Genomic DNA, 24,280 nt, shown 5'->3' on the forward strand with positions numbered 1-24,280 from the left:
CCCAACGATTGGCTGTGTCCACTAAACTGGATTTAAGATAGTAGATGCATTTTCACATGTTTTACTCTGGCAGTCATTTAACTGCCTTCTCCTCTTCAGGCCATTCTCTTTTTGTAAGCAATTATATTGAACATTTTTATCAAGGATGTGCACATGTACTGTGACGAGCTGTGACCATGGTGACAGATGTTCTTCTTTTCTCTGTAGAAGTGACTTGAATGCATGCTGGTGAGCTCATACTGTATATAGATGCATCAAAAGACCATTTTTGAATGTGAACGACAACAACACAGTTATGGTTACATCCACATTTTCAAGCACTTAACATTAAGACACACAACAGAAAACATTACATATTCTGTTACAGCCTCAGACAGATTCATTTACTTGATAAATTAATTGTAAGTAACTGATTGGAAACCCCAAGACATGGACGAGTACTGGTTTTTAAAAAGCTAAAACACACTTATTTCCAGTGGTGGAATAAAACACACGGTGGTATTTTAGTTGTTGTGGTTTTATCTGTGGTTAATTGTCTAATTCACTTATTAGATTTAAATAGTTAGTTGCCATTGTCTGTAAAATTGACATTTAATTTTAAAAATGTGCAATATTGTGGTTCAAAACTTGGTACAGCATTTTAATAGCAGTAGTAAACACGCTGTTAACATAGGCGTCATTTTAACCGGGGACGCCGGGGACTTGTCCCCGGCAAAATTTGTGATTGGCAGCTGTGTCCCCCCACTTTCAAAAAAGCCTGCCTTTATTGTCCCCAGCAATTTTTAAACCCCACTCAAGTGTATGGTTATTGTCCCCAGCAATTCTGAAAACAAACTGACGCCCTTGGCTGTTAATTAGAATGGTTGTTTTCTTGTCTTTCCACCCAAATAAACCCGCTCTTTCTCTGTGTTTCACATGTTTGTTGCATGAAACCCTTCTTTTCAGCCTCTTTACACTTTCCTTTGGCTTTATATGAATGCTCTGGACACACAGGAGAAAAATAATTAAAATGTGTTAAATATTAAATCTATTTATGTTGCATTTTCCTCATAGACAGAAAATAAATCAAACCAAAAACAAATGTTCTAACTCTAGAAAGTCAGCCTGTATAATATATTAAAAGCTAGCTTTGTTTTATTTAATTGTGTTTTTATTTATTTTTTGTTAATTATCTTTTTTAAGAGCAAAAATAAAAAGTCCTCCTTGCTGGGTCCAAAAATGACAACAGAGAGAAAATGAGATGTCAGAAAGTGATCATTTCTACGACGTCCCTGTGACCATCACTGTGTTCTTCTGATCAGACACAGTCATCAAGACTGTCTCCTTCTTCATCCTGGCACGTCACGTGGAGTCTTTATTCGTGCTGAGCCTTCTTTAGAAGGTCTGATTCCACCATGACCAGCTGAGAGTCATCAGTCACCTCTAACAGTGCCTGCATCTCTGGGCCATCCACATTCACCAGCTCATCTTCCTCGACCTCCACATCCAACCCAGCATCCTCTTCCCCAGGCTGCGCCTCTGCCTCCGTCACCTCCACCATCTCTGTGTTCTGCAGCACCTCCTCTTCTCCTTCACGGATCTTCTTAACATGGAAGGTGAAGGGAGGGACTCGATACACAGTTGTCTTGGAGCGAGCGTAGACGGTGTGATCTGGTGTGAGGGACTTTTTCATCTTTTCTTTGGAGCTTTTAATCTTGGCTCTGCGCTCCATGTTCGGGGTCATGCGGGTTCCGAGTTTGCCCATTTTCTTCTCCAAGCTGTGCTTTGTTTTCTCCAGGTTGTCACGGGTTCGCTGCCTTGTCTTTTCCAGGTTCTCCCGGGTCCTCTGCTTGGTCTTTTCCAAGTTTTCCTTGGTCTTTATTTTGGTCTTCTCCATTTTCTCTTTGGAGAACGCTTTCTTGATGTTGTCCACTTGCTGCTTGGTGGCATGTTGGAAGCGCTTTGTACGAGACTCCACTATTATTTCATCAACAACAACTTCTTCATCTGAGTTGGGATTTTCTCTGACATCCTCTTGTCCTTCTTCAGCTATCTGCTCCAGACCGTCTGTTGCTTTACCTTCAGCTGTCTCTGCTATCTTGGATTTGGATTGCTTTGGTGTTTTCACTTGGTCCTGGAAGGAAAAATAATACAATAGGCTGTTAAACAGATGAAAATCATTTTCAGTATGACATTTTTTGATCAATATTGCTAAAATAAAGTAGTATTTAAAGGTGCATTATGTAGAAATAAAGTAAAAATGACATCATGTGATAAAATGTGGTTACTGCAACCACTCTGAACAACTCTGGAGCTTTTTGCCGGCCATTGTGAAATTACAAATGTCGACGCTGCAGCATTAGCTCGTAGGAGACACGGCACCCCCACACTCACTGATTGTAAACAGTAGTTACGCCCCTCCATCCTTTATTTTGAAAGGAGAGAAACTGACAACCCTCGCAGCCAGCTGGATATGGTTCGGTATAACCTTCCTTCCAAAATGACTGAAACATCAGATGATTTTGGGATTTTCTCACTGTAAAATTCTCATTATATTATTACATACTGCACCTTTAAAACTTCATTAAAACAATTGTCTAAAAAAAAAGAAAATTTTATTTGAACCAAAAATTTAATTTTGCAGTTCTGGATTTATGTGCAGTGCAAAACTGTAACTAGTGCATAGGGCCATCTAGTGGTGACAGCCGTGAGCCTCACATGCTTTACCATTTAGATCAACCCTGGTGTCAGAGAGCTGCAGTTCTGCTGGTTTTCAAACTATCTTTGTTTTTCCTGCTGTTGATTTCCTGGATCAGGTGTGTTTCTTCAGCCAGTTAGAAGCTGCAAGTTCATGCATGGCTGGAAAACATGCAGGACTGCGGCTCTCTAGGACCAGGGTTGCTTACCCCTGATTTAGATGATTCAGAGAGAAATCAACAGAAATACAAGAAAATAAGCTGAAATAGTCACATGCATTCTGAGGTGCTTGTATAAAATAATGTGAAACCAAATGTGTGTGACAAACTGTTGATATTGTTGGCAGCTGCAGTCACAACGAAACTAAAGCCTCCAGCCGTTTGCACCAAACCACATTATTTCCTGCCATTTCCTATTCCTTTCAATAAAATATTTTATTATCTGGATCAAACCTTTCACAAAGTATATAGATATAATTCTAAGTTACAGTAAATACATAAAAAACAGTTTGAATTTAAATTAAAAGCCTTTTAACCTGAAGCACACTGTTATTCATGTTTCATGTACAGACTCCGCGGTTAGTTTGGTTTCAGTTTGTAATAAAATCTGCCAAACTGCAGCTCAGCGGATTCACACCTGGGAAAACATTGACATGCAAAACCAGAACGAAGGCCAAAGTGTAAACATTCTGTGCAACATACAGAAAGTCAGACGTTAGAAAGGAAAGCTCAGCAGATGCTGGCACACCAAGTGTCATCAGATGTTTTTGAGGCCATGAGGAAAGAAAACATCGGTCACACATCAACCAAACTGACAGCTGGAAAATTTTACTTTTAATCCAGCAATCAGAGTCAAGATGATGCTAAGAATCCATTCCCACCAGCAGTTTTGCAACCTAGAGAGGGTTTTGTGGTCCCACCCTGCTGCTCGCTGTCACACCTTAGTGCATCGCTGAATTCTTTCTCCATTACCGATTGCACATGTTTACTTTTAAAATAAAAATAAGTCACCAGTGACTGTTGTTTGGGATTGAACAGCTTTAAAACATAAACCTTTTGATAAACTAAAATGTAATTTAATCATTTGGACCAAAGAACGTACCTCAGAACTTTCAACGGACTAAATTCAGGACTTGTTTGACTTGTGTTTGTGTTTTGGCAGATTACAAGTGATTAAGTGCAAGATCCAGTAGCAGTTTATTTCAATTAATACATTTTTACTCGATCTACGTCCCCACCCTCACCTATGGTCTTGAGCTTTGGGTAGTGACCGAAAGAATGACATCACGGATAGAAGCGGCCAGAACGAGTTTTCGCTGCAGGGTGTCTGGGCTCTACCTTAGGGTGAGAAGCTCGGCCATTCGGGAGGGGCTTGGAGTAGATCTGCTGCTCCTCCACATTGAGAGAAGTCATTTGAGATGGCATGGGCATCTGATTAGGATGCCTTCTGGACGCCTCCCCGGTGAGGTTTTCCCGGGCACGTCCTACCGGGAGGAGACCTGAAGGGACACCCAGGACACGTCGGAGGGACTATGTCTCTCAGCTGGCCAGGGAACACCTTGGGATCCCCCCAGTGGCTGGGGAGAGGGAATTCTGGGCCTCCTTGCTTAGGCTGCTCCCCCGTGAACTGACGCTGGATAGGCAGAAGTGAATGGATGGATGGATGGATGGATGGATGGACACTTTTTACTTCTAAATGACCATCACTGACACATTTAGATTGAAGGTTAGAGGAAAAACTGCCTTTTCCAGTCCAGTGTGCCTAACAGCGATCCAGTTAAGAGGTATTAGTTGATTGGTTCTTCTTTCAATGTTGTAATCTCTGTAATTCTGCCAAACTAATACAAAGGAAAGAGTGCACAATTAAAACAAATAAGAAGCTTTCTGGCTGCAGAAACCTTGTTTATGTTTCCTATCATGGCACTCAACACCACTTCATTAGGCATGTTGTAAAAATAACCAGCGTAGAGCAGCTATGACGCACAAAACCAATCTGCATCATGTAAACAGATTAAATTTGGGCTTCACTTCTGATTAACAAAGATATCTTCATCACCTAGTTTGTCTTAAAGCATCATTTATCAAATGTTTTTAATGTCAGATCGAATCAGTGTTACTGCCAGTGTTGGGCAAGTTACTTCCAAACTGTAATGCGTTATTTATTACTTGTTACCCTCATTTTAAAGTAATTCATTACATTACAATATTACTGATTTTAAAATGTAAGGCATTACACTACTTTTGCATTACTTTAAGTTACTTTCACCAATACAACTTCAGTATGAATCTGGTAATGTGACGCTCAGTGAGCTCATGACATATATGTGGAAGGTGATGTGGTGTCTGAGCTAGAATTGCTGTTAAAAACAGTCAGATATAATAACAGTGCTTTAAAATGATTGTTTATTAAATAAAAGCAATAACAATCTGTACTCTCAGCACGCTGCCATCTTATATTAACTGATCAGGGAGTGAGGTGGTGGGGGCTCCAAGCCTTTATTTGCCTTGGCCCCCAAATGCCTTGATACGGCCCTGGATGTGGGACTGACTTCTGGGGTGATCTGATTCTATCACATGTATAAATATTAAATGCTTATATATTATTGCTTTTCACTGGTCACTGTTTTGTTTTCTTGATCTTATTTGAATAATTTCTGGCCCTTTCTCTCTCTAACCTTCCTGCATGCTGCATGTTTTCTCCGTCTTCCAGAAAAACTGTTTCCTAGATTTCCTACTTTCTAACTAATCAGCCAAAGGCATCTACCAAATGCAAAAAAAAAAGCTTAATATGCGCTGCGCTCCAGCAGCAATGAGTTGAAATCACCGGGGCACAGATTATGAACTCAGCTGAAAATTACATGAAGTACCAGAGAATACGGGCTGATATAAACGATCGCAAACGAATTATTTTTGTTTTGGCGGAGTGATTTTGAGAATATAACAGCGGCCGCGCGCAGGACGCAGCTGGAGTATTTGAGCCATTACCGCTGCGTCCTCTCTGCTCATAGAACGCCCGCAAAGCTGAGTCCATAAATGACATCATATATGTGGATACTAGATCTTTTTTCAGGCTTCCCGCAATTAGAATTTTTAGGAAACCCACATCTTGATTCTGGGTTTAAAAAAGCATTGTAATTACCGCGTTACTGACAATTGTACCAAGTAAATATTACCATTTTCTTTTCCTGTAATGCCTTACATTACCACATTACAGCAAAAAGCAATGCAGTACAGTAATTAATTACTTTTGTACCGCGTTACTCCCAACACTGGTTACTGCAGAGCCCCCACTCACACCACCAAAGAGTGTGATACAAGTCTAAATGTAACTCAGAGCGTCTGTCTCTATCTTTCATACCCAACATCAGTCAGATCACAGCCTATGTCCAGGCATTTCAGATACAGCTGAATGATCCCATCATAAAATGGGCATCGTCTCCTTATCTGGAGTGCACAGTTGGCCCAGCCGACCTGCTGTGTGTGCGTTTATTTTCAGCTGGCCTTTCCTACTTTCTAGATTCCATCTACCATTCTCTGGACACCAGCCACTGCATTGCTCGGTCCTACAGACACCCCCTCTACTAAACAACACCGTCCCCTGCTGTACAGAAACAGATAAACACAGCCCTGTAACCATAGCAACCACCCCCTCACGTCTCCCCGCTGCATGCCAAAGCTGAGCTGGACAAACAGCTGACGTCTCGACATATTGGCGTGAGTTTTCATGTATGTACCTCAATGTTATAGGCAGCACTCTGTTTGCAAACACATACAAAAGCCAAGTGAGAAACATTGATGAAATAAAATTTAACTGTACAGATTTCTCTTTCTGTGATTTTACCATTAAATCTGAGCTAAATAATGAGCAGAGGCAAAATAAATAAATAAATAAATGAACAAGTAACCCTTTAACACGAGTTCACCTATGAATTCTTACCCCTAAAATTACAAGATTGAGTAAGAAGCTTATTGAACTGAAAGGACATTTGGTGTACCAGGCAGAAGCAAAGGCACTTAGAAGAGGGAAAGCACAATGGTGTAATGATCCCTTATTCCAGGAACCAGGTAGGTAGGTAGGTAGATAGGTAGGTAGGCGGGTAGGTAGGTAGGTAGGTGGTCAGGAAGGTAGGCAAGTAGGCAGGCAGGCAGGTAAGAAGGTAGGTAAGATAGGTAGGTAAGTATGCAGATAGGTAGGTAAGTAGGTAGGTAGGTAAGTAGGTAGGTAGGTAGGTAGGTAAGTAAGCAGGTAGGTAGGTAAGTAGGTAGGTGGTTAGGAAGGTAGGTAAGTAGGTAGGCAGGCAAGAAGGTAGGTAAGTAAGCAGATAGGTAGGTAAGTAGGTAGGTAGGTAGGTAGGTAGGTAAGTAGGTAGGCAGGCAAGAAGGTAGGTAAGATAGGTAGGTAAGTAAGCAGATAGGTAGGTAGGTAGGTAGGTAGGTAGGTAGGTAGGTAGGTAGGTAAGTAGGTAGGCAGGTAGGTAAGTAGGTAGGCAGGTAGGTAAGAAGGTAGGTAAGATAGGTAGGTAAGTAAGCAGATAGGTAGGTAAGATAGGTAGGTAAGTAAGCAGATAGGTAGGTAAGTAGGTAGGTAAGTAAGCAGATAGGTAGGTAAGTAGGTAGGTAGGTAGGTAGGTAGGTAGGTAGGTAAGTAGGTAGGCAGGCAAGAAGGTAGGTAAGATAGGTAGGTAAGTAAGCAGATAGGTAGGTAGGTAGGTAGGTAGGTAGGTAAGTAGGTAGGCAGGCAGGTAAGAAGGTAGGTAAGATAGGTAGGTATGTAAGCAGATAGGTAGGTAAGTAGATAGGTAGGTAAGTAAGCAGATAGGTAGGTAAGTAGGTAGGTAGGTAAGTAAGCAGATAGGTAGGTAAGTAAGCAGATAGGTAGGTAAGTAGGTAGGTAGGTAGGCAGGTAGGTAAGTAGGTAGGCAGGCAAGAAGGTAGGTAAGATAGGTAGGTAATAAGCAGATAGGTAGGTAGGTAGGTAGGTAGGTAAGTAGGTAGGCAGGCAGGTAAGAAGGTAGGTAAGATAGGTAGGTAAGTAAGCAGATAGGTAGGTGAGTAGATAGGTAGGTGAGTAGGTAGGTATGTAGGCAGGTAGGTGGGTAGGAAGGTAGGTAGGAGTGTAGGAAGGTAGTTAAGTAAATAGGTAAGTAGGTAGATATGGGCATATCTGTTTCGTTGTTCTTGTTTCAAGGTCTCAAATATAACCCAGGATTTCAATAAATTGTATTATTTTGCCATATTTTGAGATCTTTTGTGAATAACCAACAACTGTGTGAAGAAAACCTCAAACAACCAAACACTTGGTTTTTCTAATTAAAATTTTATATCAATGCCAAATTAGGCATCTTAATCAGTCCTGTCTGATTCTTTAATAGTGATGACTCAACACCAGTTGAAACAGTAGATCAACCTGGAACTTGGTTTGCTTCTAAGCAACAAACTGCATAATACTTCTTTAACAAAAATAGTTAAACCCTCTGAAGAATCTGGTCTGATGGGAATCTGGCTTAGGAACACTTCCCTGTTTACACTCTCCTCTTCCTTAGGAAATTGTGATGTATCAGTGAGCCCTGTTTGGGTTTCCTGGCCTGATCACTAAACACAAGACTGAGAACTTGAGGCTGAATACGTTGAGTCCATTAGCGTTCCTGTGTTACCTCCCCCCGTCCTCCAACCTGCCACTTAGCGACCATGGAAAGCTTTACCTCCTGTATGCACTCACCGACAGGTGTCAAGAGACTGATGATGGAGTTTGAGCAATAACAAAAGCTTTCTTGTTCATGCTTCCTTCTAATAAAAAGTGGCTAGCAAAACCTGCTTATTTCTATTTTCAAATACAATTAATTCAAGTCTAATATACAATTATTCATAAATAATCCAGAAAATACTGACATCACTACTAGAATGTTCTTTAGATGTTGAATTGGACACACCATTATTTAGCTGTTTAAAAATTTCCTGAAGCTTCACATAATCACAAACTTCCTTCAAATAACATTTTAGCATTAATGACCTGTTGATATAATAAAATAATGTATAATAAATGCCCTAGAACACTGAAGGCAAAAAACCCTGTGAGTCAAAAGAAAGCTCAGGGGTAATGAAATGCTCTGTTGCTATGGACAACCAAGAAAACAATGTCTGTCAGCTCTAAATTCCAATTTTCAAAAGTGATTGCCAACCACTTCAGGTTTGCATTTTAAATAAATCTCAATAACACAGTAAGATAAAAAAAAATTCAGCACTCACTGTAATGGATCCTAATCCACCTATGTATGCAAACATTTAGCAAGCTTGTAGATAAACACACACACACACCATTCGTTTTGAGGCAGTGTGATGACAGGCCTCTCCGGTGAGCCACAGGACCAGCTGCCTTTGCCCGTTCAGGCCTTGCAGCTGTGCACTTAGCCTTCACAATGACGGATATCTCTGACCAACGTGGCGCTCCGGGTGGGTGGAGGCCAAACGGGAGATTGACAAGGTGGAGTTGAAGAATTGCGTGTTAGTACCCTGCATGGGTCTGAAAACGTGACGCTTTGATCTTTAAAGAGTGCTTGGAGGCTAAAATAAGAACACTGGTCGTTTATATTGATGCATCCCACACTGTCCTAAATAAAACAGTCACAGAGGAATACCCACCCACCTCCCACCTCAGGGTAAGTCTGTGAGTGTCATGCAAATCTGTTTCATTCAGCCCTCCTGTGAGTACCATGGAAACCGACCCTAACAGCCCCCAAATCTTAGTTTATAATGGAAAATGAACAACCAGCACTCCCACTCTGTCAATGGACACATTCATCCAAAGTCAGAGCTTTTCCGTACCACACGGCCAACATGGCTACGCCAAGGCAGAGGACTCCTTTGATTTTCTGTCAACGTTCTAACTTCACACACGGGGGAAGCCCTTTTCCACAGCTCAGCCTTCCCACATAAACCCCTGGAATCTCAGCAGGGCTGTTCTCCGCCAGATGTGGAAAACGTACTTTTCCATTCGCATTTCCATGTGAGATGGCACGTGAACGAGCTCAAGTGTCGGGAGAAGTTAGAAAACTTCTCTCCGCTGAAGCCATCCACAGTAGCGAGGGGGTGAACTTGGTTCTTTTTTTTGGTCAAACGTCATAATTTTAATCTCAAACTGTCCCTCAGGATACAGATTAGACCATTTTAATGGCTCTGTTAAGAGTTTTCCAAGATGCTCTAAAGCCTTTGTGAAGAGGACATTACGTGTGCTCAAAGTTCAGTTGTCTTTTTGTGCAACACACAATGACTTACAGCTCCACAAGATCCACAAAATTGTTATTTGTGTTTTCAAAATTGAGTACAGCTTCAAACGTTTTTGCCAACTTCACTAAAAAGCTCAACGGTGAGAGAGAACAATATAGGATACACACCCTGAACAGCATCTCCAGCGTTGGGTTTGCTCTGAATGAAGCTATTGATGGTGTGTGTGAAAACGAGACACTTCATGTGGAAAATCTGACATTTGTTATGACTAACATATCACAACACGTAATACATCTTGTTGATACGAAGCTCAGAAGCTAAATTCCTCCTAGATTAAGTCATCTGCTGTTTCCTAAACTACTTGGTCCCCCAAGTAGTGAGATTCTTTTACATTAGTTTCATTTGACTAAAAAACAATAAATCTCGTCTGCTGAATGGTTTTAACGTTTTAAACAGGCCTAGCACACAAAAAGCTGCTCCCACTGAACATAATATGGGTACTATTTATGTTAGGTATTGATTAATCATCCTAAACATTCACGTGCATGCTAAATGTAATGCCAAAGGGTATACTTCAGACCTTCTGTGTATCAACACGCTCTCACCAACGGTATGATTCACATACCAGCATGAGGAACAGCGAGCTGCCACATGAACTGCGGGGCAAATGGATCGATGGTTTGTGCAGATCAGGCTTTACTTTGTTCAGAAGTAACTTTAGTAGAAAATGTAGAACAGCGGAGATAATACATATGTGGGTTATTTAAGAAAAAAGGACAAGTTGCTGTGTGTTTTGTCTCTAAATGCGTTCCACGTTTCACCTCAGGAGCAGAGCTCTGGCGGCACACTGATGGAGCACTGACCTCAAGGAAAGCCTGAGGGATGAAACATGGATTGTGTGGAATTCATGGTAAATGTACCGAACCTGTAGAAGGTAATCAAGTCCAAGGCCTTATCGCTAATAGGTCATTCACCTATTCTCACACATTCATGTATTCATATGGAGCGGGGGGGGGGGGGGGGGGGGGGCAGTTTTCTTGTTCAGAATCAACATAACGATAGTTGCCAAAGTCAGCAGATGACCTGCACTTTAAAATCAATCTATTTAAGAAGAGTCACAATTATTGCTATTTTACTCAATCAGTTGCTGCTGCTTAATTATTTTACACCTGTTTAGTAAATGAGGACTTTTTTGGTTTGAGACTGTTCTATTTAGTATATTTTTGTTTTCTTTTTTTCTTTTAGATGCTTCAAAGGGCACTCTCTAAAATATTTGGAAATGAACCATTTTAAAGAGACAATGTGTAGTTTTTACCACTCATTTCTGGAAATAGCCATCAAAATGTTGCTGAAAATGAATGAAATGCTGCCCAGCTGTTGAAGAATATTGGCAGCTTTATAAGATATAACAATAAAAATCAGGTCTAAAATACGTGGGAGCATGTCTAAGTCTCTGGGCGATGCCATGTTAGATGCCATGTTTCCTTCTACGGGAGCCCATGAGGACAAAATGCATTTAATGATTTTAGGGCTGCAACTAACGATTATTTTCATAATCGATTAATCTGTCGATTATTTTTTCGATTAATCGATTAATCGGTTTGTTATTGTTTAGCTATTTAACCTATACAAGTGATGGATGCATTTCAGTTAAGAAAAAAAACATAAGAGAATTGTGCAGTTGACTGCAATCTATTTTATTGCACATGAACACAGTCAGCAGTATAAAATGAGCTAAACAGTGCAAAATATCAGTCCAGAATAATTTTTTAGCATTAGCTGGAAGCCTGCTCCTTCCACCATGGATAGTGGCCTCATGTCTTTTACCAGCAGGTTTAGAATAGAGTTTGTAAGTGGTATGAATTGCTGGGGGGTGAGTGTCTTGTTCCCCATGTAGTTGTCCATCGTTGCTTGTTTTTTTTCTGCATAAGAAACACAAATAGACTGAAATAAGTACACATATAAAATAAAGCAGCACACACACTACAACACTAAATCAATGTTATATTATTTGAATTAATTAACAATATACAGTGATCATTTATTTTGAGGGTTACGTTCTACAAAATAGCCCGCAACAGGAGATATTCAGAAAAGTCTAATTTTTTTACTATTAAAAAGCTCTGAGTAAGAAGCTCATGAGGTTTTTACTTTGAGTCGGGAGTGTTTAAATTAGCTAGAGAAATGGGAAAAATGTTTATTTTGTGTAATACTGTTTAAGAAACATGATAAAAATGTGTTGTGAGGCGTTTTACAGTGTTAGATAGTAAAACAGCCTTTTAATAGTAAAAAAAAAAGACTTTTTCTGAATTTCTCCTGTATTTAAAAATTGAAAGCGTACAACTATGCTGCGTTATATTCACCTGGACACAGCTCGTCTGTAAATTTTTCTCCGCAGAGTTGTCCTTTTTTGAATGAGGAACATAGTTATGGGTTTGCGCCGTTTTTCTCTTAACGAGAACATTCTTATAAACAGACATGCTAAATTTGGCAAGCGCATGATACACAACACGGAGGAGATTCACGATTGCATTTAGTCAATCAGAAGTAGAACAACGCAGACTGACACGGCAAAAAAACATGTTTAACATCCACTATAACGAACTCAGCTAAAACACTAAGTCCAGCTTGTTTATTTTCTGTTACTTACCGGGCTGGCTCTTCCAAATGACGGCTCACTTGACCGCGGTGCGCTTCCTCTGCTGCATCAGCCCCCACATGCTTTCGTCTCAAATGTTCACTTAGGGACGTCGTGCTTCTGTGCCATGCTAGATGGTTTTTGCATATTTTGCAGGTCACCCATCTTTTCAAGGCATCTAGAGTGAAGTGCTCCCATACTCGTGAGGTTTTTGTCCGGGGTTTCTCTTCAGTTTTGTCGCTTCTATTTTTCTTCTGTATTTCCTCTTGTTCCGCCATCTCTCACAGCAAGATGAGCGTCAGTAACGTGATACGTCATGAAAACCGAGGGCACTCATTGGCTCATTTCTTCTTCTACGGCTCCACTGGTAGATCAGTGGCTCATTACTGCCACACACTGGCGGCAAATTTAACAGCTTGTAACCGATGTCAGATTGTGGTAAAAATAGACTTTATGCGGTAAAATATGATTATTAAACAACTAATCGATGACTAAAAAAGTTGTTAACTATTTTAATAATCGATTATAATCGATTAAATCGATTAGTTGTTTCAGCTCTAAATGATTTGTAACGGTTCCAAAACTTTCGCCATTCTTAAATGTTGTTGTTTTACACATTTACCTCCACTTGTTGCCAGTGATGAAAGGGAGTCTGATGTACTTGTTATGTTGCAGAAGTTTGCACTTCCTAGGGCTTTTTGACCCTCATGGGCATCCACTGGTAAGGTCTTACGCCAACAGAAAAATACTGCTTGCTTGCAACGATTTAAGTGTCTACTGCCCCGTATCACCAGGAAAAATACACACTGTCACTTTAATCCTGTAGTTCAGGAGTGTCCAAAGTGAAGCTCAGGGGCTCCTTCTGATTTTGCGTGGCCTTCAGTTGCATTTCTAAAATCACGAGTTATGAATCCCCAGTAAGCTGCTGATGTGTATCAACAGTTTCGAACATTTCATTGTTCAGATTCTCACTAGTATGCCTATTTTGGATCTGTTATGTGGAGATAAAATAAAACAAATCAATATACAAAATGTTGAATTTTTAAAAAATAGGAAAAAGCACGTTTTTTTTGACCCACCGGAACATCAAACGTGGCACTAGCACTTTCGAATCATCTTTCCTAAACTGGGAACATATGGGTTGGAAAGTAATGCAATGCCATGATTTTTTATTCACTACGTTCAGTGCCTCCTTCAGTAAGATAAATGGACTAAAAGGTGGGGTGCCAAAGTAGTTAAACAAGGGTTTGATAACTCTTAATGATTATTAAAGTCTCTGGCTGACTTCTCCCAACATTAAAACCTTCAGGCTGGACATCTTGTCTCAGTGCTTTATCCCTTGTATGGAAGGTCATGGAGTTTACTGACTCAAAATGTTTGGCCGGCTTTTTATTTGTTTGCGTCTTCCGTTGTAGATCAAGTGTATTCCGCACAAACTCAGAGTGTCAGCAGCTTCCACAGAGTTGAAATGTGGTTTGAGGACACATATTTGCTCGACAGCCAAGTAGCTGGATGACAGCTACAACTGTGGCTGAGCCGATGGGTCTCCTAGTTGGTACATCCTGTTTGCTGCTTTGGGATGTGGAACAGGCATGTTGGGTGAGATGGGAGAGATCATCATGTTAGTCTTTTTAACAGGTGTCATTTGGAGAAAAAGTAAATAAAACAGCACAAATATGATGACATTTTCACAAAGTGAGCAAAAGATTGAGAAATATGTGATGCAAAACTTTAGGCAAGGCAAGGCAGCTGTGTTTGAATAGCACACTTCATTCAGTGTGTTTTCCATTAGTGAGAATAGCATGAACATTAAAATCAATGTGACAGCACAATGAAAATACACAAATACATTTAGACCAAATTAAACACACACATTAAGTTCAGATTTAAAGGGATACTTTGCAACTTTTTCCTATTTTTAAATCGTTTTCTTGAGCCAGTGCGTGCTAAGAAAAGCCACCCAGCCCCTATCGCCCAGTGGCCCGAAAATTCCACTTGCAACTTCAGAGTGGCAGACCGCTCTGTTGGTGCTGCAGTCTGCTTCCTGCATGTTTTAGGTCATGAACTCAGCTGCTTTGTTTAATTTAGTTGTGAATCACTCCTGCAGACACTAATGAAGGCTGGGGAGACATTTCAGCTGTTAGACTACGGTGGTAAAAAGACAAACGCACAGCGAGATCAATTTTGCTTTTGGTTCTATAAACAGTCACTAGTTGCTAAAAGAAAGCCACAACTGCCCACTCGCCCTTTAAAAATCATAAAAAAGACAAAGTTAAAGGTTGAGCAGTTAAAGCGGAGAAGGTGCAGCAGAAGAGACATCCATTCAAAGGCTGATGAACACATGAAAGCTTTCCATTTTGATTCAAAAGTAGAGAAGGGATGACCTCAGATAAACTTTAAACCCAAGACTTCTACAGATTTTAGAGATGTTCCCGTTAGACCAAAACCCCGCACACTTTGCCTTAATGCTCACAATGCAACACTGTCAGAGATTTGACTGACATAACTGATCGACAGCATTAGTGAATGAACATGACCACACATGGAACAGCGAAGCAAGACTACGCCAGAATCATAAGAACAGATGAGTTTAATACCGTGGTTCTTCCTTCTGCTCTTAAAATCGTTTCTAAAAAAAAAAAAAGGGGGGGGGGGGGGGGTAAATTAAAACACATCCTTGTACCTCATTTAACACACACACACACACACACACACACACTGACCACAAAGCGTTGTACACTCAATATGAAAGTGCCGAGCAGAGCGACTGCCAGTTTGTAAACCTACACTTGTTCAGCTGAGCCGTGTAACTCTGAGTGAAGGCCCAGGGTCACACGTTCAGAAAGTTTGTCCTCTTTTTGCTTTGATTCATTAAAAAAGCTTTAGAAAATGTTGAGAAAAAGAAAAACAAGGTGAACAGCAACGACGAGGTCATTCTGAGAGCAACAACATTGAAGTTTTCAACACGTGAAGGATCATCAGACACTTCCAATAGGGCTGCTTTTACTACAGGGTGAACTCATTTGGTTTTATGTCATGAATGTAAAAAGTGAGAGAGAAAGAAAAAGAAAGAATAACGTTTAACCGTGACCAACATCAACATTTGACCAAACTAGTCAAAGAAACATCCTTCTGGCTCCGTAATGTCGCTCTCAGTTGCTAATAATGAGAAAAGAGGGAATTAAATGAGAAAATGCCTCAACTTTGGAAATAAAGTTTGCAATTTGATGAATTTACATGTTTGCTTTTTAGCTGAAAGACGGAGAAAAATATAAAAGCATAGATTTATGTTGTAAAGACAAATCGCTGGTCTATCGTACGGGCTGTAAACATTGTAGGTTATGTCTAGGCTAAATACTCCCTTTTATTAGATGGCCTTTGGATCTACGGCTTAACTGATGCCTGTTGCTAATTGGTGCTCTTTGTTTCATCTTATTGTAATGTGTGAGTTTTTTATGGTGAACCATTTCTTTTGTTGTTTTATGTTGTTCTTGTCTGATGCTTTTTGACTTCTTGTACATCATCCTTTCTCATTATTGGAATTCACCGGTGTGTGTAGATCAAGGGTCAACGCGCGTACAAAACACATTTTGAATAGCAATAAAATGTATTAATTATTTTGTTCAAGTAATTATTGCACACTTGGTGTAAATCATATCAACTTCATTTCTCTTCTCAAATATCGGTGTGTGTGTGTGTGTGTTATGATATATCGCTGTGTTCATCCACTTTATGATATATTTAACTGACAATTGTTGATCCAGACAACCAAAGGAAAATCACGAAAATGATCAGAGGTGTCCTAAGTTTTCACATGATTGTACATCCAATAATCACCTTTAGTCCAGCGGGTCATGGACTTTTTTGTTAATACTACAGAAAACGTCTTATTAAATTTAAAGTGACATTGTGTATTTTCCCTGGCAATAGAGGGCAGTAGATACCTAAATCATTACAAGCAAGCTGTGTTTTTGTTTTCGAGTAAGCCCTTACCAACGGATGTCCATTAGGGTCAAAAATCCCTGGGGGAGCAACTTTAACACTTTGTCTCTTTGAACCTAATATTGGCTGAATGTGATGAAAAGAAATGTAATTACCCAATGAAGAGTCTTAAGAGCAATTTTTCCACCCAATTAGGGCAGAAAGGGGAAGTGTGCAAACGGTTCAGGCAAATAAAGACGGAGCCGTGCCCTTAGATCTGGACGAAGAGTCTGAGTGGGAGTAAAATGGGATGTGTAGTGGGAGCAGTAAGGGCAGGAGGGGCTGGGATGCCAGCAGGATGAATCACAGCGCTAACTTGGTCGAGTGCTCATCGGCTGAGTTGTTTGCCCTGGCCTGCAGGGGCCTACTAAGTACAACTGTTCGTTTGTAGTGATTCTGACATCTGATCTACGACTGGAAACAACAATTTGGTCCAGTGAACGCACGTTTTCTGGCTGGAAGCACTATGTCTAGAGCAAGTGGAGCTATGTTAATACGGTGTATAAGCAGGGTGGATATCTATTCAAGTAAAGTGGGCTGAGGCCACTGGTGGAGAGGTTTTCTGGCTGTGGTCTGAGCTGTAGACGGTCTGAGATGCTGGAGTAGTCTGTAACTGAGAAGTCTTACCCTGGCCCGGATAGCGTGACCACATAGCGATCACTGTTTTGAGCTGCAGCCAAACACACCCTGATTCCAGACACAGCAGTCCTGTCTCACACTCTGATGGACTCGTGGATCATGTTGCATCAACTAGATGGAGATATAGAGTGTACTAAAAGGTGCACATTTGTGATCCCTGGATCACACTCAATCCATTTTAGTAACTTTTTGTGAAAAAGGCGTCATGCAGGTTGCATGACTTGGTTCTTTTTCCAACACAGCAAAAGAGTTGTTTTACCTTGATTTCGCTGAGATCTCGGCTAATGCTGCAGCCTTCCTCCGAGCTCGCTGCTGTTGTTGGTGTCACTTCCTTCTCCATTTATCACCAGGCAGCAGAGGACAGTGTCATCCTCTGCTGCCGTGCTCTCCTCGCCGATGACACAGTCCCATGCGTGATCCAGTGTGTAGACCCCATCGTCTCTGTTCATGGTTGTGTGTCCACGTCTCCTTTTTCTATGGCGTCCTTGATCCATCTTTTGTATTTTTGCTGTTTGGTGTTTATGATCCGTGTTGTGTTTTGTCCCAGTCTGTCCCAGCTGATTTCTTTATTGTGCTTTCTGCTTCTTGTTTCGCTGCTCTTGTGAGTCTTCGATCCTCGCGGGTAAACGGAGAAGGAAGTGACGCAGACAACAGCGGCGAGCTCTGAGGAAGGCTACGGTGTCAGCCGAAACGTCAGCAAAAACAAGGTAAAACAACTCTTTTAAGTAACGCAGTTAGATAAAAACACACAGAATGAATGTACAAAAGGCCTTTAAGGTGATTTACATTTATAGGGCAAAGGCACATCTCTTTTGATTACTTTAAAACCTCACACATTTGGTCTAACTTCAGGAAAACATGAGCTAATAATGCTCATTCAATACTCTGCCCAAGCATTTACATTGCATCATAGGCGTCATTTTAACCGGGGACGCCGGGGACATGTCCCCGGCAAAATTTGTGATTGGCAGCTGTGTCCCCCCACTTTCAAAACAGCCTGCCTTTATTGTCCCCAGCAATTTTTAAACCCCACTCAAGTGTATGGTTATTGTCCCCAGCAATTCTGAAAACAAACTGACGCCCTTGCATTGCATAACGAGTTAGCACAGTTCTTTGGCTTTTTCAGCTGGAATATGAAAACTTCAGCTTAATGTTTGTCCAGAAACTGACAGTAAATATGGTCCTGTACCACACATATGATCCACAAATGAAGGGAATGCTGGTATTTAAGAATAACACAGTGTTTTTCTAACATATTGGCACAGGCACGGTTTTGAATTGAATTGCATTCCAGATGTGTGTTTATTACTTTGAGACGAAATTTGTCTGGTAAACGTTCTGAACTATTCCCCGCCAGGGAAAGGAAAACCTTTGCAAATGTTACAGGAGATTTTGGGAACTTCTTTGTGAATGCCACCTGGTCCCTAAAGTCTCAGTCTGGCCCAATCAGCTGCAAAGAAAAGAGAAAACAAGCAGATGTTTTTTTTTAACCTAAGAAATCCCTCAAAAATCCTGTCAGTTTGTGAAAGAAATGTCATATACAGGATGCATTCAGACTCCCGTCAATTTTTCACTCTTTGTTATACTGCAGCCATTTGCTAAAATCCATTAAATTCGTGTTTTCCTCATTAATGTACACTCAACACCCGTTCTGACAGAAAACCACAGAATTGTAGACATTTCTGCAGTTATTGAAAAGACAAACTGAAATAACACGGTCCTAAGTATTCAGACCTTTTGCTGTGACACTCGTATTTAATTAAGGTGCTTTCCTTTCTTCTGATCATCCTCGAGCTGGTCCTACACCTTCACTGGAGCCCAGCTGTGTTTGGTTATACTGACTGGAGTTTATTAGGAAAGCCACACACCTGTCTAAAACCTTACAGCTCACATTGCAGGTCAGAGCAAATGAGAATCATGAGGTCAAAGGAACTGCCCGAAGAGCTCAGAGACAGAATCATGGCACAGATCTGGCCAAGGTTACAAAAACATCTCTGCTGCACTTAAGGTCCCTAATGGGCCATTCCCATCTGTACCGGGTCGGCCCGGGCCGGGTAGCGTAGGTTGTTTACATATCTGGGTGGCCTGGTATTTTTCCGGGCCAACCAAGGCTCATTCTCAGCCCTCTTCTCGAGGGGGTCTGCTTCAGGCCGACCAGGGCCAACACACCCACTGCTGACAGCAAATTCACACCTTCCATTAGAGCAAGCCTCTGATTGGTGGGTAGAATCAGCCCACATGGGCTTAAGGCAAGGATGTGTGGAATCAACCGGGCCAGGCTGGGGCCGACTGGGGCTACCCGGCCCGGGCCGACCCGGTACAGATGGGAATGGCCCATTAGAGCACCGTAGCCTCCATAATCCTTAAACAGAAGACATTTGGGATGACCAGAACCCTTCCTAGAGCAGGTCCATCCAGCCAAACTGAGCTATCGGGGGAGAAGAGCCTTGGAGAGAGAGGTAAAGAAGAACCTAAAGATCACCATGGCTGAGCTCCAGAAATGCTGTCAGGAGATGGGAGAAAGTTTTAGAAAGTCAACCATCTCTGCAGCCCTCCACCAGTCACGGCTTTATGGCAAAGTGGCCCGTCAGAAGCCTCTCCTCAGCGCAAGACACATGAAAGCCCACATGGAGTTTGCTAAAAGACACATGAAGGACCCCGAGATCGTGAGAAATAAGATTCTCTGGTCTGATGGGACCAAGATAGAACTTTTTAGCCTTAATTCCAAGTGATACATGTGGAGAAAACCAAGCACTGCGCATCACTTGTCGTATAGTCCCCACAGTGAAGCATGGCAGTGGCAGCATCATGCTATGGGGGAGTTTTCAGCTACAGCACAGCTGGTTGCTACCAAGGGATGAATGAATGTGGCCAAGTACAGGGATATCCTGGACAAGAACCTTCTCCAGAGTGCTCAAGACCTCAGACTGGGCCGAAGGTTCACCTTCCAACATGACAATGACCTCTGTGACTGTTCTTGAATGACCCCGCCAGAGCCCTGACTTAAACCCAATTGAGCATCTCTGGAGAGACCTAAAAAGGCTGTCCACCAACGTTCACCATCCAACCTGACAGAACTGGAGAGGAATGGCAGAAGGTCGTCAAATCCAGGTGTAAGAAACTTGTTGCATCTTCACCAGGAAGACAAATCTGCATACATTTCTAAAATCCTGTGTTTTTCTGTCATTATGGGGTGCTGTGTGTACATTACTGAGGAAAATTTTAATTAGATTTTAGCAAATGGCTGCAATAAAACAGATTGAAAATGTGATTGTGTCTGAATACTTTCTGTACCCAGAGTATTTTGTCCCTGAACTGCCATAAAAACATGCAAATAAATTAGCATTAAGTTGACATTTAAATGCAAACATTTGCAACAGGGCTGCACAGCGGTTGGAGCTGTTGCCTTGCAGCAAGAAGGTCCTGGGTTCGCTTCCCGGCCTGGGATCTTTCTGCATGTTCTCCCTGTGCATGCGTGGGTTCTCTCCGGGTGCTCCGGCTTCCTCCCACAGTCCAAAAACGTGACTGTTAGGTTGATTGGTCTGTCTAAATTGTCCTTAGGTGTGTGTGTGTGTGTGTGTGTGTGTGTGTGTGTGTGTGTGTGTGTGTGTGTGTGTGTGTGTGTGTGTGTGTGTGTGTGTGATTGTTTGTCCTGTGTGTCTCTGTGTTGCCCTGCGATGGACTGGCTCTCTGTCTAGGGTGTACCCTGCCTGATTGCCCATTGACCGCTGGAGATAGGCACCAGCCCCCCCCCCATCCAGACTATGGATGGATGGATGGACATTTGCAACATTGAACAAAGGTACAAGTGAAGAATGAAGGTGGGAATAATGCTATTGCTTCTCTTCCTGGTTTCAAATGCAGACTCGACTCTGAGAGGTCTGTGACTGAGCTGGAATGCTTGTGTGTCAGCAGAAAAATTTGTGGTGTGAGAGTTGGACGACACAAATAACCCAGGTCAAAGTTTTTCCCGCTGTTGCCTGGGCAGACTGTACCCACAAACATCTCAAACTACAGCTGACAGCCAAACACCCATCACCACAACAAAAGATGTCAAAATCTTCAGTTTTCTCTCAACGGTTTTAGCATTTAAATGTTCAGCTCCTGTCAGACTTTCAGGTCTGTTCCAGTTATTTACCTCTTCTCCAGAATGTTGTTTCAAATTAGAGTTAATTTCCCTAAAGCCTCATAAAACAGGAAATTGCTGTGAAACCAAACGCAGATTGTCAAAAGTCTGATATGTGAGACGAACGGGGAAAAACAAAAACAAAACTCTAAATAAAAATGTTGCTTGTAAAATACAATGAGCTCATTTGCAGTTTAGTGAGGGAGTAAATCTGGCTGGAGTGAGTCACAGCTCATTTACTGGCAGAAGTGCTCTGATGACAGGCTAATTGCACGCCAGGATGCAAAAAGGACGCCCACAGTGATGAATCCAGACAGACTCCCTATAATGTAAACCTACGGCTGATATTTAATCTGCATTTGGTAATTATTTCCTTATTTCCATGCCTCGCTGTTGCCTGATAATGTTACATCCTGGCAGAGTTAAATATAAAACCTCCCCATCTTCTTGGCCCGGAAACTCTGAAGTGCAAGGCTATTCTCGGAGTGATCGGCGAGGTCCCGCGAGACCGAAACGCTGGCAAACGTCAGACCAACAAAGACGAGTGTGAGTGCAGCTAAACGTTTTACTTATATTACTACGGTTCAAGCTTTCACATTGTAAGTGAAAGCCAATAGTGCTGAGGAATGGCCACACACACACACACACACACACACACACTGGTTAAATAATTCCATGGGCGTCTGCCTTGACCTCCACATGCCGCGCTGTAACCCCGAGCTCAGTCCTGCCGTAGTTCTGACTCTAAACTTATCCCACTCTGAGGCATTAACATGCAAAGACAGTGGAAAGTAGTGAGATGTGTCTTAGAGCCAACGTGTGACATCTCGTAGTCAATCGAACTGGAAGTGATGCAGCCCCCCTCCCGATGAAAAATAGATCACAGCAGCTACTGCTAGGAAGAAGCTACAGCAAAGACCAGTGGATCCATGCTAAAACCTCTGCAAGCTAAAATGAGATGAGCATTTAAAAACGTTCCTTTTAATCCTTTTTGATTCCACCACATGAATACTAAACATTTCACAGAGACTCGGACGAAAAGGCCTGCAGCAGAGTTGCAAACAGCAGGAGGCACCTGCTTTACAGAGTTATTTATTGGGGTCTGGATGTCTGTGATTGGATTTCTGCTGGATGCCATCGGTGTAACCTGCTCTCGCGGTGCCTGCGAATATAGATCCAGGAGGAAGCTCTACTCATGACACACTTCTGATCTACGCGTTCATTTTAGATAACACATCTGCTTTTCCAGCTGGGGTTAGAATGAGGTTGTTGCTTCTGCAGATAAACAGTTTTCGGCCATGTGGCACAAAACCACTTTAGAAACTGAAATGTGTCGACGCCTGCTAAAGACAGAGCTGCCAGCTGAGATCCTTCCATTAATCTGAGCTCCTTTTTAATTTGTTGACTGTTTAATGGAAAATTGACAAGCTTTGTCTTCTCATAAGTTAAAATCACTCTTGCTTACACGATTGTGTTCCCACTCGTGTGAGAAAAACACTGTTTTCATCTTGACATGGGAGTGCTGTTTGTACTCGGATCTCTCACAAGTGGGGCGTTGGTGCTGTCTTGAGTAGCCCCACATGCCAGGGTTTATAGGCCTTTTATTTTTATTTGCCACCACTAGTCTTTATATAGTTTCACTGGGTGATGGTGCACGCCTGTGGAGTGGAAGAGGTCTCTACCTGCCTTCATTTTTCCACAGGAGCCACTGTATTTTTCTCCTCCTGTGGGGAGGCATCCTCCCTCTAAATACTGGGCTGCAGTGTTGAGCAGCCTCGCTGGGGTTTTAGGAGCGAGCGATTCCAACGTTTATGTCATGGAAACCACTGTGCTTTGGGCTCCATCCTGCACCGTGAAAGAACCCTCAGTCCCCCTTTTCATTTTGAAAAACAAGGGTGGGCTCATGCCACAGCTTGCCTCTGTCTGCTGAGATGATGTCAGGAGGCTTTCCCAACACTCTCTCATGGAATTTTCCCACTTGTTGCCAAACTTCCCTGAGGATGTGAGGAATGCAGCGCACCCTTTTCGCAGCCACGTCTAAGATTTTACCTTTTGATCATCAAAAGCATGCAGAGAAAATAATAAAGGGGCAGCATTTGCCTCAACGTTCACCTGGTAGATGAGGACTTTGAAGTTGCGCCTCTTGAGCAGCTCGCTCTCGTTGCTCTCCAGCTTCTTGATCTGGCCCGCCTGCTTCTCCAGGTTGCTTCGTACCGATTTGACGTTCACGCTGACCTTGCGCACCTTGTCCAGCATTTTGTTGACCGTGTTGGACGTGTCGATGTGGTTCTTGGACAGCTTTGCCAGCTCCCCTTGGATGGTTGACACTGACTTCTCCATGGCCTCTTGCCGAGCCTCGAGTCCATTCTGGGTGTGCTGGATTTTGTCCACCACCCCGATTATCTTGTCCAGCAGGGACAGAACCATGACCCCGTTCATCTGAGCTTCGCTCTTGCCTCCAGAGCCAGAAGCAAGGTCCCCCTCTTCGGCGGGGTCGTCGTCGTCCACCGCCGGCTCTGCGGCAGCACCAACCAGGGCTACCTCGTCATCATCATAAGACACTTCTGCATGCTCCTTCTTGACCCCTGTTTCTGCCATAGCTACCACCCCACTGCGACGTTCTAAGCCACTTGTTCACCTCTTCCAAGTCTGCCTTCGACTTCACTTCTCTCTTCAGTCTCGCTCTCTCTGTGTGCCTTTACTCTGGGATGCCAGCCAGCCAAGGGGAGTGGGGCCTCTCACAGCTCGAGCATGTGTGCCCTGACTCAAATGCCTCTGCTCTCTGTAAAACCACCCAGTCAAACGTTTCCCTTCATACACTTGGCCTCCACCCTGCACCTCCCCTGCTGCTCGGCTCCACCCCATTCCAATCCAAAAGAACGCTGCAGGATTTCTCAAGCCCTCTACCTCCTTGTGGTGAAATGGAAACACCAGAAAGGAGGATTGCATGGTGGTGCAGCTCATAGCACTGCTGCCTTGCAACAAAATAGGTTGCAG

The 24,280-nt window shown here is 42.4% G+C and overlaps 1 protein-coding gene across 1 annotated transcript; it reads right to left on the reverse strand.

The window, feature by feature from the left end:
* Positions 1-1,126: 1,126 nt before the first annotated feature.
* cavin1a (caveolae associated protein 1a) lies at positions 1,127-24,055 on the reverse strand. The gene is made up of 2 exons (XM_015948655.3): positions 23,396-24,055; positions 1,127-2,113 (listed from the first exon to the last, which is right to left on the reverse strand). Exons 1-2 carry the CDS (start codon positions 23,879-23,881, stop codon positions 1,355-1,357), a joined length of 1,245 nt encoding a protein of 414 aa, XP_015804141.1. The 5' UTR covers positions 23,882-24,055; the 3' UTR covers positions 1,127-1,354.
* Between the last annotated feature and the right edge of the window lie 225 nt (positions 24,056-24,280).

This window comes from Nothobranchius furzeri, chromosome 5 (genome assembly GCF_043380555.1).
Source record: "Nothobranchius furzeri strain GRZ-AD chromosome 5, NfurGRZ-RIMD1, whole genome shotgun sequence".
In the NCBI taxonomy this organism is placed as follows: domain Eukaryota; kingdom Metazoa; phylum Chordata; class Actinopteri; order Cyprinodontiformes; family Nothobranchiidae; genus Nothobranchius; species Nothobranchius furzeri.